The sequence below is a fragment of the Quercus robur genome, chromosome 7, assembly GCF_932294415.1.
Source record: "Quercus robur chromosome 7, dhQueRobu3.1, whole genome shotgun sequence".
Classification (NCBI taxonomy): domain Eukaryota; kingdom Viridiplantae; phylum Streptophyta; class Magnoliopsida; order Fagales; family Fagaceae; genus Quercus; species Quercus robur.
Window position 1 is genome coordinate 31,360,987 of NC_065540.1, and position 16,695 is coordinate 31,377,681.

The 16,695-nt window shown below is 35.2% G+C and overlaps 1 protein-coding gene across 2 annotated transcripts; it reads right to left on the reverse strand.

The window, feature by feature from the left end:
• Window positions 1-5,732: 5,732 nt before the first annotated feature.
• On the reverse strand, window positions 5,733-15,769 carry LOC126693100 (probable zinc metalloprotease EGY1, chloroplastic). 2 transcript variants are annotated; one of them, XM_050388974.1, is made up of 10 exons: window positions 15,298-15,768; window positions 14,363-14,827; window positions 14,032-14,172; window positions 12,988-13,089; window positions 8,655-8,866; window positions 8,376-8,426; window positions 8,229-8,298; window positions 6,680-6,748; window positions 6,136-6,186; window positions 5,733-6,047 (listed from the first exon to the last, which is right to left on the reverse strand). In XM_050388974.1, the coding sequence occupies exons 1-10, from the start codon at window positions 15,607-15,609 to the stop codon at window positions 5,889-5,891; spliced, it is 1,632 nt and encodes a 543-aa protein (XP_050244931.1). In that variant the 5' UTR covers window positions 15,610-15,768; the 3' UTR covers window positions 5,733-5,888. The 2 variants fall into 2 exon arrangements, with proteins under 2 accessions (XP_050244931.1, XP_050244932.1); XM_050388975.1 differs by lacking the exon at window positions 8,376-8,426 and having other exon boundaries at window positions 15,298-15,769.
• Between the last annotated feature and the right edge of the window lie 926 nt (window positions 15,770-16,695).

The window sequence follows — 16,695 nt, forward strand, 5'->3', positions numbered from 1 at the left end:
CTTCCTCAACCATCCGACCCAAAACCCCAACCCATTGACTACCAAACTCAACCAACCACCAACTCAAAATCCATAACATCACCGCAACCAACCTCTACCCACAACCCACAATGCCGCCAACCTAAAACATCGACCCACAATGTTGCTATAATTAACCTCGACCCACAACCTAAAAAACACACTTGATGCTGACCATAACGCTGCCACTTGAAAAGAGTGAAGAAAGAAATTTATTTGAGTTTGATCTAAGGTGTAGAGAGAGGGAGCCGTTTGATGTTAAGGGTGAGGGATGGGCTACAAATGTATATGAAGAAGAGTGAGGGAGAGAGGGAGAGAGAGAGACAACACGTGGAGGTAAGAGAAATAAAGTTGAATAAAAAAGTTATAACACATCTATCTGTACCGTTATATTATTGGAACGGTACTGTAGCAAATGCCAAACTGATTTGACATTTGGCACATCTCATGAGAGTTAGTTTTTGGTATTTGGTGTGCCAAATGCTAAAAATAAAGCATTTGGCACACTTGATGCCAATGCTCTTACAAGAAAAAGTTTGGCATCTTTCTTGCTATTCTAACAACTATTAGGAACCTTCAAAATAGTAGGAACCTTCAAAACTTCTTGCCAGCATCTTAGGGTCACCTCTAAGAGGTCCTTCCCTGCAATGGTGTGTGTAGGACGAGGGACTATATACACCTAAGGGAATAGTTAGATACTCGAAAAGATCTGAATACCCTTATTTGTTAAAAAAAAAAACATTAAAAAAAATATGATTTCCTTATCTTCTTTGTTAGAATGAGATCATCCATTATACTTATGAAAACTTTGTAGAAAGTACAAACTAAAGTTGGGAATCTTGTACCATATAGATTAGTACAATAAGTATTTATCATGATTTAATACAACACTCTATAGACACCCCATTTTACAATCCACAATCTTCCTCAATTTATGGCAAAATTATATTTTCATATCTCAAGGGTGAAATCATAATTTTGACCATTAGATTTCTAAAATTTCCATGTAAAACATATATTGAAGTCTTAAAGATGAAAGCGATGTGTCAAGAGTTCCAATTGGAAAACTGGATCAAAATTTGAGGCTAAATCAAGTTTTAACCTTTGTTTTGTTTAGGTTTTTTTTTTTTTTTTTTTTTTTTTTAGAGATAGTTTTTAACCTATAGATTCAGGACCTGATGATTGCTATTTATCATCAGATCAAGACACCAATTGGTTTTTGGTGTAGGTAGGGATCGAATCCTAGATCTCTTATTTATAACGATAAGAGATTTTACCAGTTAAGCTAATTGAAACTTATTATGATTGGAATTGGAAACATGTGATTATGGTAAATTGATTATTATTTTGGTCTTCTAAAGGATTGATTATAATTAAAGAGGTGTCATAATAAAATTGATCTAGACTTAGGACAAGGGTGTTCAAGTGCACAAGGGATTATGTGATTGTAATAAATAGATGATCTTAATTTTAAATTGGAATGGGCTTGGGTCCAATGCATAGGCACTAGACCCACTCTATATATATATATATATATATATATAAACTAGTGTGTAGTCCCGTGCATATGCACGGGTATAATTAAGAACAATCATAATTTTTTTTTTTTAAGAAGAGATTCAAATTATATATAGTATTAGCTTACACTTTTTTAAAACCATACATTTCTAAAAAAATATGTAATGGTTTCTCATTATTTATATATATAATTTAGAATTTAATTAGATTTAGACTCTTCGATTTTTTCACCCAATAATTCACTTGCTACAAAAATTAAAAAAATAAATGGACATGTGGCAGAAAATTGGACTCCAACAATTGAAATCCAATTTAGAATCTAATTGGAATTGGACTCTTTTATTTTTACACTCAATAATTCACTTGGCATAAAATTAAAAATTAAAGAGGACATGTGGCACAAAATTGAGAATTCAATTAAAATCTAATTGGATTTTCTCTAAACTTTGGCTATTTATATATACTAACCTGTAGCCCTATGCATATGCATGGATATACTTAAAAGATATATGTTGAGGGTCATTTTTGAAAATCCAAGGAGAAAGAAGAAAGCCCAGCAACAAGGGCAACAAAGGGTTGGCAAACAGATGGCAAAACCATTGGGCCCAAGCGGCAGAAATAATGGATCACAGACCCATGAAATAAACAAATGGGCCTTGAAGAGGTAAATGAGCTTAAAGAAGTCTGAAAAGAGAGAAATAGCATACCCATGGGCAGCATATGATAGAGAAAAGTGAGAATAGGCCATTGTAGGCCCAAAGTAATGCAAACAAAGAAAGTAAGGGGTTAATGATAGGCCTATGAACCCCAAGGATGAGAATAAGGTAATTGGGTCATGGAAGCCCAATGAAGTTAGTAAAAGCCCATGGGAATGCAGAGTTAGTAAAAGGGTCAAGGAAGCCCAAAGAAAGCAAATGAGTCAAGGATGCCCAAGAGAAAAACAAAAGGGACACAGGAGCCTATAAGTAGGAGAACCAATGGCCATGTCAAGCTACTGGGGGAAAGAGTAAGCGGTTGGCCTAAAGAGACCCAACAGGATTGAGTCATTACAGTAGGATTGAGTCATTACAGCAGGAATGACAAAGTAATATGGCAGGAAATGAGGGCAATCAAGAAATGGGCTGAAAGAAATGTAAGGCCCAGTATCAAATAAAGCCTAGATCCTAAGGGGAGCAGGAAATCGAAAAGCAGCTCACATAAAAAGTCAAAGAAAACGGACGGTAGATTATGCAGGCAAGCCTCCAGACCATGGCAGACGAATGAGCAGCAGACAGATTTTGGACACACACAAAAGGGAGGCACGCGCAAGGCCCAGGCACCACCAGCCTATACCCAGCCAATACAAGGCATGATGAGGTTGTGGGTCAGAGGTAAGAGGTCATGGTTTGGTGGTGGAGAGAATGAAAAAATCTATTTTTTGAGGTTCCTACTTAGGCTCTTTTGGGGGAAGTGTCCTGCCGGGATGACATACTATCTAAAAGAAGCAAGTTGAGTTGGAACCACTAGGTGCATGCCATGAGGGATAGGGAGAGAGAAAGAACCCAGACCGTAGCAGGAAAGGGTGCCAAGACAGACAAACAAACAAAATACCCTTTTTTGTTTGGTGATGGGGGGTGGCATACAGACGGACCAGTGGTGGTCGGCAAGTACACCCAGACCAGACAAAGGAGGTTAAGGACTAAAACAGTAAAATCCGGTCACGGTAGGCACTATAAAGAGACCCTTGCCGTGAATAAAAACAATAACAACGGGAACCATAACTAAGGAATAGGAATTCGAAAAGATATACCAGGAAACAGAAAGAAACAAGTGTGAGGGAAAGAAAGAAAAGAGAAAAACCAAAAAGAAAATAGATAGAGAGTTAGAACGGCAGGCATGTACCAATAGATTGATTCCCTCTCTCACTCACAAAATCCTGCTCTTTGTCAAAACCAAAAGGAGTCCTTTGTGCATTAACCATTCAGGTCCGCTTCCCTCAAGGTAGTTAATTTCCACGACAGGACTTTCCTGGGAGATTAATTGCGTTGAAAAGAAACGTTCTTTCCTCTCTGATTTTGCTCTTGCAGACCAGATTTAATCTGACTTCTTTATCTTTTGATTAACCCATATATATTACCATTTGTTCCATTTGTTCTTTTCTAAAAGTAATTATTATTACTACGATTATGTTTCTTGAATAGGGATCATTTGGTTATTTTCTATTAAGTAGCCAGGATATTTTATTTTGTTATTATTATTATGTTTGACTGCCACAACTTATCTGAAACAGTTCTACTTGCCGCAAGCATGTTCCTGGCAAACAAGGCATAGTTTGCGCACAAGCCGGACCAAATTGAGTTGCAGTTGGACCGGTCCCAATTCCCTTATCCAGAAAACTAAGGCCTAGTGCAGCAGGAAGCAGCCCAACACTACAAGCAAGGCCCACCACTTTACAATATACATAGTATAATTTTTACATATATAATTTAAATATTATTGATAGTCATTATTATATTTTTTTAACTCTTTAAAAAGTCCTATAAAAATATTATTAGATAGAAAATGTAAATTGTCCATTTAAAAAAAAATTATGTTCATCAATTCTAGACTCTTTGGTTTTTGTACACAATGACTTACTTAAATAGATATTTATAATGTGGTTCCACATTCAACTCCAAAATTAAGAAATAAAGCTCTCTTTAAAAATAAATAATTTAGGTCATATGACGCAAAATTGGACTTCAATTATAGAATTTAATTGGATTTTCTCTAAGTTTTACCTATATATATACATACACACACACACACACACTAGTATATAACCCATGCATATGCATGGTACAATGAAAAAAAAAATTACAATTACACACATATATGGATTCAAATTATTCTCTCTCTCTCTCTTATTTTATTTTATTTATTTTAATTTCTTTTGAGTATACACATGAGTTTACTCTTTATTTATTTTTTCTTTTTTTGTTTATTGAGCTTTTGATGATTTACTTATATTAGACCCTTTATCTTTTGCACCTCATTAACTCACCTAGAACAAAAATTAAAAAAAACTTAAATAGGACACGTGGCACAAAATTAGTTAACAATTGGAATCCAATTTAAAACCTAATTGGATTTTTTTTCTCTCTCTCTCTCTCTCTCTCTCTCTCTATATATATATATATATATATTAATAGACAAAACTAAGAGAAAATCCAATTTGATTTCAAATTGAAATTCAATTAGAGTCTAATTTTACACCATGTGTCTCATCTAATCTAAGTTTTTAATTTTTTTGTACCAAGTGAGTTAATTTAGTGTAAAAATTAGATTTCAATTAGAGTTTAATTTTGCACCACATGTCCCACCTAATCTAAAAATTTTAAATTTTTGTGCAAAGTGAGTTAATTCATTGTAGAAAACGAGGAGTCCAATATAAATAAACTTAGGTAATATATATTTTAAAAACCAAAGCATAGAGAAAATTTGATTAGAATCAAAATTAAATTTAGCTTTTCATACAAATTAAATTTTTTAGATTTTTTTTTTTTGAACTAATGAGTATATTTTTTATACTGTTTCTATTTAGATATTTTCTATGTGAAGATCTATAACAAATTGTAGTTGAGTTAAATGATTCCATGCATCTATCTCCATTTAATTTAAAAGATACTATTGAACCAATTTATTCTTTTATTTTGTATTATATTTAGGAGAATTTTATGGATAGTGTTAGTAAATTGATATTGTATATGTAATGTCCAATAATGATTTTTAAAATTATATGTATAATAGTAGTGTAATGAGGAACTTGGCGTAACTAATATCATTAAAATTTTAAAGAAAAATCATTTTAGTTCCTTCGAATGTCTTGGTTGAACTAATGTTCTATATATTTAATATATCAAACTAACATTAATAACACCACTATAATTCATCATTCCTGTGTGTAAGCACAGGTTATGTACTAGATAATATTAACAGTAGAACACAAATATTTAAAAATTTCCTTTTGAATTTGTTGTCAACATCTGGATGTATGATTAGAGTTGCGCCGATCCTTTATAAAAACAACAAAGTCCTCCCAAACAAACAACGATTCTTCCTATCAAAAAAAAAAAAAAACACAACGATTCTAGTTGCAATAATGCGGGCTTCCTGCCAAGACGACATATTGACATTGGACATGAGTCAAACGTCCTTGGTAGCAGGCAAAAGAAAAATAGAAAAAGGTAACAAAAATTTTATTTAAAGGGAAAAGAATAATTATAATAAAGCTGTAAACATATTGACATTGTACATGACTCACTATAGCTATGGCTTGATAATTAATTTGATTTTAGTTTTAAAAATTGGCCTTACTCTATGCGTGGTACACATCAAAATGTAGTTACAAGACCTATACCTAGCTCCTCTGCAAGCTCATCCCATACAGGAAGAAGTGTCAAACCAACAAGGAAAATACACGCTGAAACAAGTATTTTCCTCCATGTTCCAACCTCTGTCACATCATTCAAGCATGGCTTCTCTGGAGTTCTCTGAAAATATAACATCAACAGTAAATTACACTAGAGGGAATTTGAAAAGCATACTTTTCTATTTTTTTTTCTTTTATTTTTCAAATACCTGACATATTAACACATATAGTCCCCAAGGAAGTGACAAAGGTCCACCAAGCTGAAATATTGAGAAAAACAGGATGTCAATATGAAATAGGAAAATTACTAGGTAATTCCAGAGTACGGTAATGTAGTACTCCCTTCTCTCACATTTATGTCAGACCCTACTATGAATTTAATTAATGAGATCTACCATGAATGTGAGACAGGAGTACCACATCACCGTATTCTAGAAGAACCTAATAATTACTATATGAAACAAATAGATATTTTAAAGAATCTATTTAATCATGAAAACATTAATGGAGATGAAGATAATCCGTAATCGTGCAAGAAGTCCCAAGGAACAGGTAATGATGCATGAACTATGATATGGTGTAAGCACATTGTAATAAAGTAGTAGTGGATTAATAATGAAAGTAAATTAAAAAAAAAAAAAAAAAAATCCTTAGTTACAATGTGGGACGGGATATTTGAACTTAGGTGCTAGTTGAGCTACAAGGCCCTTGGTGATAATGACAATGAAGTTGCCAAGCAAAGATGAGCCTTACCACTCCCAATCCAAGCAATGTGTAAGTTGTCAAACCAAATCCAATTAGCGCATTTTTTCCAAAAGCCCCCTGTAAAAAACACATAATCAAATTATCATTATGTGCTAATTTCGGATGAAAATAATAATAATTATCAACCAAATCACTCAAGCAAGGGAAAATAACATCAATCCTTCTACATGAAAATTTGACAACAGAAAAACTTTTATCTTCTTCAACAAATGAAGCACAATAAAACCCAACTCCCACCCCCCAAAATAAAAGGATAAGGTACTTTTTTATACATGGGATAGAGGTGGGAATATCAGACAGCCAGTTGTAATATAAAGTAGTTATTAGAAGCAAGTACAGGAGCCAGAGGTAACTTCTTTTGCACAATTTAAGTTGAAGATAATTAGTTCAAAAACTCCATAGACACATGTATGTATAGATTGAGGCAGGATTCCATCAACTGGTAAATGTTGATTTAGGAATCTAAGAATAAATTTGGCAAAACTAGCAGGATCTATTCACAACATCGTAGCAATGACCTCTAGGTCAACTAGCACCTCTTCATGTTTTCAATGGAGAATTCCAAGCTTCAAAATCCCCCTCCTCCACTTATAATGTATCAGGGAAAAAAAAATCATCGAAGTCCAACACATCTTTGGCAATAGAAACAACCACTGGGGTGAGCCCCTCTGCTCATGTAAGTACATTCTAGGTTTAATTCAATCTCGCATATAGAGAAAAAATTAGGGAAAAAAAAGACACATACATAAACACACACAGATTTGATCCAAATGAAGGGAAACCCTGCAAAGCACACAAAGGATATCTCTATAGCAGTGCAGTTCTCAAAGGACTTTATCAAATTAACTCATCTATTTGATCGGATAAATGTAAGATTTGATAGAAGGAAGCTTCAAGAATGCAAATCCCTAAGCATACTATTAAATTACCGATTGTCCCAAAAGGCAAGCTATTAGGATATAGTAAATTTAATCATTTAATCGCACAATTCTAACACTTCCCCTCACGTTTTGGCCCAAACTCCTCTTAATAGGCGAGGCCCAATATGTGGGATTTTAAATAGGAGGTAGAGTGGAGAAGACAAGGATCAAACTTAGAACCTCTTGCTCTAATACCATTTTAAATTACCAACTGTTCTAAAAGCTTAAGCTATTGGGATATGGTAAATTTAATCATTAAAACTCACAATTCTAACACATACAATAAATTTTCATGACCACATTTAGCAAATATTTTTTCATTCTCATATCTTAAAAGCAATTGTTTCCCATAATATGTTTACAGCTGTCTGCCAATACATATAATGTATGGATGAAACCGTATTTTCTTGCACCAATTAAAAACAAACAAATAATATATTCTGTTGTGAACTCATCAGTACATCAAGAAAATTCTCCCAATCACCACTGCACAAATGTACAACATATGATCCTACATGTGTGCAAGCTCTATACTGACTCTTACAATAATAGCAAGCTTAAAAATGTAGATTTCCCAATTAATGAATTAAAGCAGAAGAAAGTAAGTTGAAGGCCACCTGCACAGCTCTTCCACCATCAAGGCAACCCACTGGAAGCATATTAAAAGCTGATGTTGTTAAACCACACCTACAACAGTTACTTGCATGGTAAACTATCATATGTTATGATAAACAGAATAAGATATTCCAAGAATGGTATGTTACCATCCTGCAATCACAAGAGGATGAATCGAAACTGTTGCAGCATGCATTGCTCTGCACATTGATAATATCAACATGTCACTGAAAAGCTTCATGACAAAGATGAGATGCAAGGGAAATTAAATGATTGAATTACCGCATCAATAACAAGTGAAACATTACTTGGCATTTATTAGATCATTCCAAAGGAGCATCATAACCATTGGAAAAGCTTAATTTTTTCTTATGTTGCATATCAACAATATTTTCAGTTCAATAAGGCAATGGAAGTAGAGGACATACGCATAACCAAGCGTAGCTCTAGTGATGAGTCCAAGAAGCAAAGAACCTTGAAACAACATGCTTGGAACCTGCACTAAATCTCCTGCAGCACCTGGATTTGATGAGAGCAATAGTCCAACAGCAAACATTGAAAAAGACAGGGCAGCACCAGCAACTGGACCAGCAATTGATATGTCAACCTCTGTACTCCGATCAGGAAGAATAGATTTGAACTGCACAAAATAATAATAGATAAGCAGAAAATATCCACATAGATATAGTGTAGATAGTACTTGTAGAAAGTTCCACCCATTGTCTTAATGAACATTTCTCATTAGGGCTGATTAGGCCTAAAGGCAATTGACACTGCCAATATATAGCAATGCAAAGAAGACATAATATATAAACTAAAGATTCCCAAAAAAAAAAAAAAAAAATTCTGGTCCATTAAATCATAATGCAAAACTTGAAATAGAAAAGAACTTTGACTAAGAAAACCAGAATCCAATTAAAAGAAAAAAAATTCTTTTCCAGTATCACAATGTCGAATCTTGTATATCAAACCATATATCAGGTCAACAAGCAGAAAAATCAAATATTTCAATTGCCCATGTAAGTATTCATACATCATATAGTATGACCAGTCCAGATATTTCTGAAATATTACACGCCTTCATTAATAGCTGAGAAGTATGTAACGTTTATCTCTAAAACAACGATGTTGTCCTAGCAAAGACTTGGCTAGTTAATGAAGTCTCCAAAATCCTCATATAAGGAACAGAGCTATAACTGCTAGATTATATATGAATTTTCATATTATTTCTACAAAGGAATATTAATTTGTTTACTCAAGATAAGGGTCCTCAAGTAGCATTGCATTAATCAAATTGAAGCTCAATATGGGAAACGATGACCTTTACCATCCAAAAATGAATTTAGAATAGTCCATTTTATTAATTTCACATGGAAAAAGATTGACTTTACTTTTGGAATAATTAAGTCAAATTTCTCATGTATTTTTTCTCATAAATCTTAGATTGAGTTAAGAGCAGAGAAAGTGAAGAAGGCAGAGCATAGAAGAGACTACTTGCAGAAAAGGTTAAAATTGGATTTGAAATAAAGCACCTAGTTGCAACGATGATTTTTTTGGCACACTGTTATAGAGGGACGAGTGTACAGAACACAGTAGAAAATAGGATATCAAAAGGAAACAAAAGTAATAACAGAACATATCCTAGGCTTCACCATCTAGAATCTGCTTGCAAACCCTAGGCATCACCATTGCATCATGTGCACCCTCTAATGTTACACTTCCTTGTGGAACCTTCTCTTCATCAAGGATAATGGAATCATCCTTTTCAACAATGGGCAATGTATCTGACACTTCAATAGGTTGAATTAAGTCTGCTACACATGGTTCAGATATTTCACCTTGTTGTTTAGGCTCCTCAGTAGGTACTTTTTGTCACACATGTAAAGCAACCTCCGTTGACACTAAGGGCTTGTGGTTAGCATCTAAAGTATCAAACCCAATTTCAGGTTTATTGAGCATTGCAAAGTAATCTTGAACTAATTTCATGAGATTCTCAAGTTTTTGTTCTACTGAAGTGTATTTGTGTTCTGCTTCTGTAAATTTGTGTTCTATTTCAATGGAAGATAGCATTGGAGTGAACTTAGGACTAGAATTTGAACCAAAGTTCACCTTAGGCTTAAGACCAGATTTTGAACAAAAATTCACCTTGGGCTTGGGACTAGAATTTGAACAAAAAGTCACATTAGGCTTAGGACTAGAAATTGTTCGAACATTCATCTTGTGGTGGTTCAGCCCAAGAGATGGAGGCTTCCAGGCTTTATCCCCTAATTTATTTGTACCGTGGATCAAGAGTATCCAACAATGGGAGGCCCAAAAGTTGGCAATGTTGCTATTGTGGTGGATAGATTGGAGTTACACTCTTTTATCCTTGCTATATGAATGATCCCCTCTTTCCCTTGAAAATCCGAACTAGATCACTTTCTTCCCGGGAAGGCTTTTTCCTCACCACGCTCATATCTCTCTCCCCAAAATTTTCCAACCCCTCCTAAGTCTCCTTCCCCTTATATACCCAGCCTTGAGTGGGTTAGCCATCATGAAGGGTCCCTTCCCCTAGGCAGGTGGGCCCCTCTTTGCTGTATATACTTGGATGGGTGGGGCCCACTCAATATTCCTGAAATGACTCCATTGGAACTTGCGCCAACCTCCAAATTCGTGTTCGGCAGGCGGATTTCCCCAAGGCATTATATCATGCCTTCAGTGATATCTTGTGGTGATCGGTTCGGACAATGCCCTGTTCAAGCCTTTCATCATTGTTTGGTATAGCTGATGGTCGGTTTGGTATAATTCAAGTGGGTCTGACTTAAATGGGCCATGATCTTGGGCGGGCCTTGATTCGTGGGCCGTACACATCTCATCTTCAAATTGAGATACATGGCTAGGTCCAGGTCTATCCCATTGATTGAGATTGTTATCTCATATTTGTCTCTTTTCTTGATAAGGTGGGGAACATATTTCTCTCTTATTTTCTCATAGGATGGAGGAAACATATCTCTCTCTCCTTTGTTCATAGGATGAGGGAATCTATCTCTCAATGAGTATTTCCTTCATTTCTTTCCAATTAGTTATGGGAGGCTTACCCTTTCTAATGCGAAGGTCTTCAACATCTTGCCAATAATCTCTAGCTCTACTTATCAATTTCATCTTGGCAAACCTAGCCCTTGTCACGTATGACAAACCTATTTGTTCAAAAACTCATCTATCTCATATAACCACTCAGTGAAAATCCATGGGTCTTGACGACCATCAAAACTAGGTGCTTCTAATATAACCATGATTAATAATAAGTCCCAACAAAGAATGATAAAAAGAACCTGTACTGATGACATGGGGGTTGTTATCCAATGTGCGAGTCTGGGCTGGACTGATCTGGACTGGTGGGATTAGATGTTTGCTGGATGCAGGTTGTGACCAGCAATAAAACCATGTGGGCTACCAAAAAAAAAGAGCCCAAGTAGTCAGAATGGGCTAAACGTCCCTGTTGCTGGTCTCGTTCCTTTTTTTAAAATGACTAGAAAGCCAAATACAAGTCACGTGTGGAATATTATCCACAACACAAAAGAAAGCTTCAATCCCAGTAAATCAATAGCAGATGTGAAACGGTGGTGCTGGGCAAGATGGACAGCTCTAGTGTTTGGTGAAACAACGGCTTCAGCGATGCAAATCTGACTCCTCCTGGCAGTTGTGTGGAGGGCGGCAAGGTGGCAGTGGGTTGTCTAAGGATGGGCAGATTTTTTTTTGGTTTTGGCATCACCACCAAACAAAGAGAACAAAGGAGGAGACATTCTCAACTCGTAATAATATTCTTATTCAAATTCAACTATCTTTCACGATTACATGAGTGCCAGTTAAATAGGTTTTAAAGATTATACTAATATGGAAAACACCTAATTAAATCCCTAAAAATAACATTAATAATCAGATTCAAAATTTAAATTCAAAAGCAAAATTAATCGCAAATTAAAACATAAAATCTTGGTTCCCTGCATCAACGAGGCAGTTGGATAAGTCCAACTCCATGCAAAAATGGCAAGAGCACTCAGTATAAGCAAAAGAGGGATCTGTAGGACTGAATATCTAATTACATTTAGACTTACCTCTTTCAAGGAGTTAAGGCCTTCTTTTTTTATCTTACAATAACTACATTTGAATAAGGTATGGGGAAAACAACATTTAACTTCTAAACCAGGAACAGATCAACTTGTAATAAGACTGAAATAATGTTCTGAAGCATTTGTCTCAACCATGTTACTCAATGCTTCCTCCTAAATGTGTTTGTGGGGATGTGGGAATTGGTCTCTATGTTAAACAACCTTCCAATGTTGGGTATGTCTAAGGAGATATAGGAATTCATATTGACCAGAGGAATAACCATTCAATGCCCAGTCACTTTGCTGGGACACAAAGAGCCATCCATTCAAATATGATACTAGCATTACTCAAATCTGAAGAAAAGGAAGAAACTGAGCAAGCTTGCTTTTCTTTTTATTATTTTTTTTATGAGATAGTGGGGGAGGGGAGGGGAGGGGAGGTCGGATTTGAACCACAAACATAGGGCACCCCAGAGGATTCCATTACCACTGGACTATCAGTTGAACCCCAGCTTACATTTCATTTGAGTAACACAGCTTAGCATCCAACCATAAAAATTATATTGCACCAATCTTATAAGAGGAAATTTTATAACCCCCACAAAGAAGTTTCCGCCACTTAATGATTTCAGGAAAGGAATTATAACATACAGAAATGATTAAATATACTCACCTGAGTAATTGCACCAAAGCTGCCAAGGGTAATGTTGGGAATAAAATAAGGTATGCTTAGCTTTACTTTCTTTGGGAAAGCAGCCAGAAAGTGCCCAACTTCCTGCATGTAATTAGCCCTATCACTAGAAATATATCAAAAGATAACATTTATTTAGAAGACCGTTTAATGACATTTAGTAATATCAATATCAGTTGAGGAAAAATATAAATCAAGAAATAGGTCAAAAGAAGTTATGGAACCAATAAACAAAAGGTTAAGAGGTAGCAAAGATGTATTATGTCATCTCTTTAGCAATTAATCAACTCAAGTAAAATGGCTTTTAGATGATCTTTCACATTGAATGGGTGAATAATTTCCCAGTGTCTGTTGTTTGCGAAGGTTGTGGTTTTGGCTTGGGATCTAGGGAATTTTAGTACTCCAAGACAATGTACACAACTCATACTTGGATAGCTTTAACCAAATCTAAAATCATATTGTTCCAATAGGAGGAAGGGATTGTCTTTGCAAGACAGGAAATTTTAGTACTTCAAGACAATGTACATAAGCTGTACTTGGATAGCTTTAACAAAATCAAAAATCATATTATTCCAATAGGAGGAATGGATTGACTTTGCAGGATACCTTAATAAGATTAGGATTATCAACCTGCATAGTTGGGTTGAGCCAAACAACAAATATTATCAAGTGGTATTCTTTTTATTTTTCAAAATTGGTAAGTTTTTAACCTAAGAATTGGACCTACCCGGGCAAAAATGATCAAATGGTTAATATCTTCAAATGCGAAGAGCAGCTAAGTAATAGATTTTAGTGTGTATTTAATACAAATCAACTCACAAAATGGCAGTGGCTATATATAGGATAGATTGTGGTAGATAATTTTTAAGCTCCAGAATTCTATATCCAAAAAATAGAAATAGAAACAAAAATGTAGATTATGATCTGCATGTGTAGCACAATGTATTATAACACCAATAGAAACTTTTCCCATTGAAATGCATTTATACAACCAAAGTAGACAGGCAGCAAGAGATGATTGTTTACGTGAAATAGTAGAACTCCCAAGACACCATATGCCAGGGGCAAAGCAGACTCCACAAAAGGAAATAGCAGTTCCATATCTGGTGGTTCAATGGCATTTGGATCTGTGAAGTATTTCACTACCTCTGGTGGAAGTCGATTGATCTGCTTCATTTAAACACAAAAAAAAAAAAGCAAAACAAAAAACATGTAATAATGAATGGTAAATTCCCAAAACGACAAACAAATCGATAGTTGATGAACCATTATGATGTCCTAAAACATATAAGAAAAGGATTGTGTACTAACATATAAATATAAATACTATAATGTGAACTTGTGTTTTCACTTATACCTGAGATGCAATTCCTAACTCCACAGAGGAACCAATGGTTAGAAGGAATAACAAGAGAGCAATCACATACTGCCAAAGTGTCGTTGGCCCTGGTTCTGAAACCTCCTTTCGCAGCAAACCAAAGCTAACACGTGGACCACCACGTGGGTCTGGTCCTTCTGAATTGGGTTCCTCAACCATAAAAAGGTTGTACTTATTTCCAGTGACCTCAATCAACTGACTCTGAAGTTTGGCAAACACCTCTTCTCTCTTTCCCCTTAAATTCCCAAGGAAAAGAATGCCCTCACCAAGGTCTCCAAATGGCTCTTCTTTAGTAACCCAGAAGGTAGAAAAGCCAAAAAGCTTATCCTTAATCAACTTTACATCAGCAGGATCGACCTTCTCGGGCCCAAGGAGTTCCATCAGTTTAAAAGAATCAACTTGGAAACTGTTGTATGCCGGTCCAACCGGTGATATAGTTGGAGGCTGAAACATGGACATATACTTGAATCAGCACAGTCCTATCTTATATATTAGACATACATTCATAGGTGTGATTTTGTGCCTTTTAAATTTTTATTTATCACTACCCATCACACATTATATGATATATATATACATACAGATTCCAAGTGAAAGCCATGCCACCACTCGACTCACTAATCTAAATGAGTTTTTCAAAGCTTAAGATATACTTTCAAAGTAATAGTTAAATGATTAAATTCACTCTTTACTATTAAAAAAATAAAAACTTGTTCTATCTAAGTAAAACTGTATTACTAATAATGTTCCAACAACTTCAAATACTACTAGTCCAACTAAAATTTAAAGAAAGAAATTCAAAACAAGTTCAATTTTTTTTTTTTTTTTTAGATTTTTTAATTTTGATTTAAAAAAAAAAAAAGAATTCTAATAGGATTATTAAGAAAAAAAAAAAAAAAAACAATAAATAATACCCTTGAAGAAGGCGGCGTCTTTTTGTCGCCGGCCGTTGGTTCTTCAGGCGGTGCCGCGGTGGTTGCCGGGGAAGTCGAAGGTTCAGCACTACTCTCTTCTTCATCGCCATTACTGTCATTGTGAACGCCGCTAAAACACTTAAACCTATAAAAATTGAAATAATCCACTCTCGTAGTCCTCTTCCTCTTCGACTTGAAGCTAAATGAACACGATGTTTGTCTGACTCTGCACAACAAACATGAATTCCTCCTCGTCCTATTCCATACGGGGGCCGAAAAACTAAAACTACAGCTCGTAGTCAGAGTTCCCATTTATTAAAACAACAATCAAACAAAAAATTGAAGGAGAGCCTGTTGTTTTTTATTTTTAGTTTCAGTTATGCATTTGGAATTGGATTTGGGAATTCAAATGGATGAAGAAAACGAACTAGAGGCCTTGTTGTAAGAGTAAGACTTTAGTTCACTATCTACTTTCTAAATAAAATAATATCTTCTTCTTTTTCCCCTTTTTTTTTTTAATACTTTAATCTTTTTGTATTTTTCTTCTTCTTTTTCCTTTTTTTGGAAATATTCCTCCTTCGCAGTTATCGATAAAATAAACCTATTAAAGTATAATCAAATGGGAAAAAACTTATTATATACCCTAACTTTTTTTTTTTTTTTTTTTGGATGAGAAGGCTTCTATTAAGGGTCCGTTTGGATACAGCTGAAAACTGAAAACTGAAAAATACTGTAGCGAAATAATTTTTAAATGTGTGAATAGTATCGTGGAACCCATTTTTAATGAAAAAGTTACTGAAAAGTGAAATTTGTGGGTCCGTGAACAGTACACGATGTGTTGTGATTGGTCCAAAAAAATTTGAAAAGTCAAAGTTTGCGGCTACTGTTCATTGAACAGTGCATGAACAGTAGCCGCAACACCCAAAACGCTCCAAAACGCGTGAAAAAAAAAAAAAAAAAAAAAAACAGACAAAACGCAAACGCAGTTTTTTTCAGCCGAATCCAAACGCGCTCTAAATCAGAAAAAGAACTACAACAACTACAAGGCTCAAACAGCAGCACCAAACTACAGACAATCCAAGTGCAACAGGTTCCTCACCACAGGAGGAGAGACACCCCTCCACAATTGGCAAACATTATTACAATGAGCAAACTGGGCTAGCTCATGTGCAACCTTGTTAAAGTCCCTTTTCAGATGCCGAATCTGCCAGCTCACAAAGACATCAAGGAAGCTCACAATACCATTGACAATGTGACCGAAACCCCCACTGCTATCCTTGGACAGAATGCGTTGAACAATGGACAAAGAGTCCGATTCAATAATGATCTGATTAAGGTCCAGTTCCTTTGCAAGGAGGATTCCAGCCTCAATTGCCAAAGCCTCAGTCTTATCCACTG

Bases quoted from the DNA above. Each gene is read 5' to 3' on its own strand.
- LOC126693100 (XM_050388974.1), bottom strand. From the start codon at position 15,609: ATGGGAACTCTGACTACGAGCTGTAGTTTTAGTTTTTCGGCCCCCGTA. The intron at 8,867-12,987 runs GTGAGTATATTT...TATTTTGTGCAG, and splicing joins GCTTTGGTGCAATTACTCAG to TTCAAATCTATTCTTCCTGA. The intron at 6,749-8,228 runs GTGGCCTTCAAC...TGTTTTTTACAG, and splicing joins ATGGTGGAAGAGCTGTGCAG to GGGGCTTTTGGAAAAAATGC.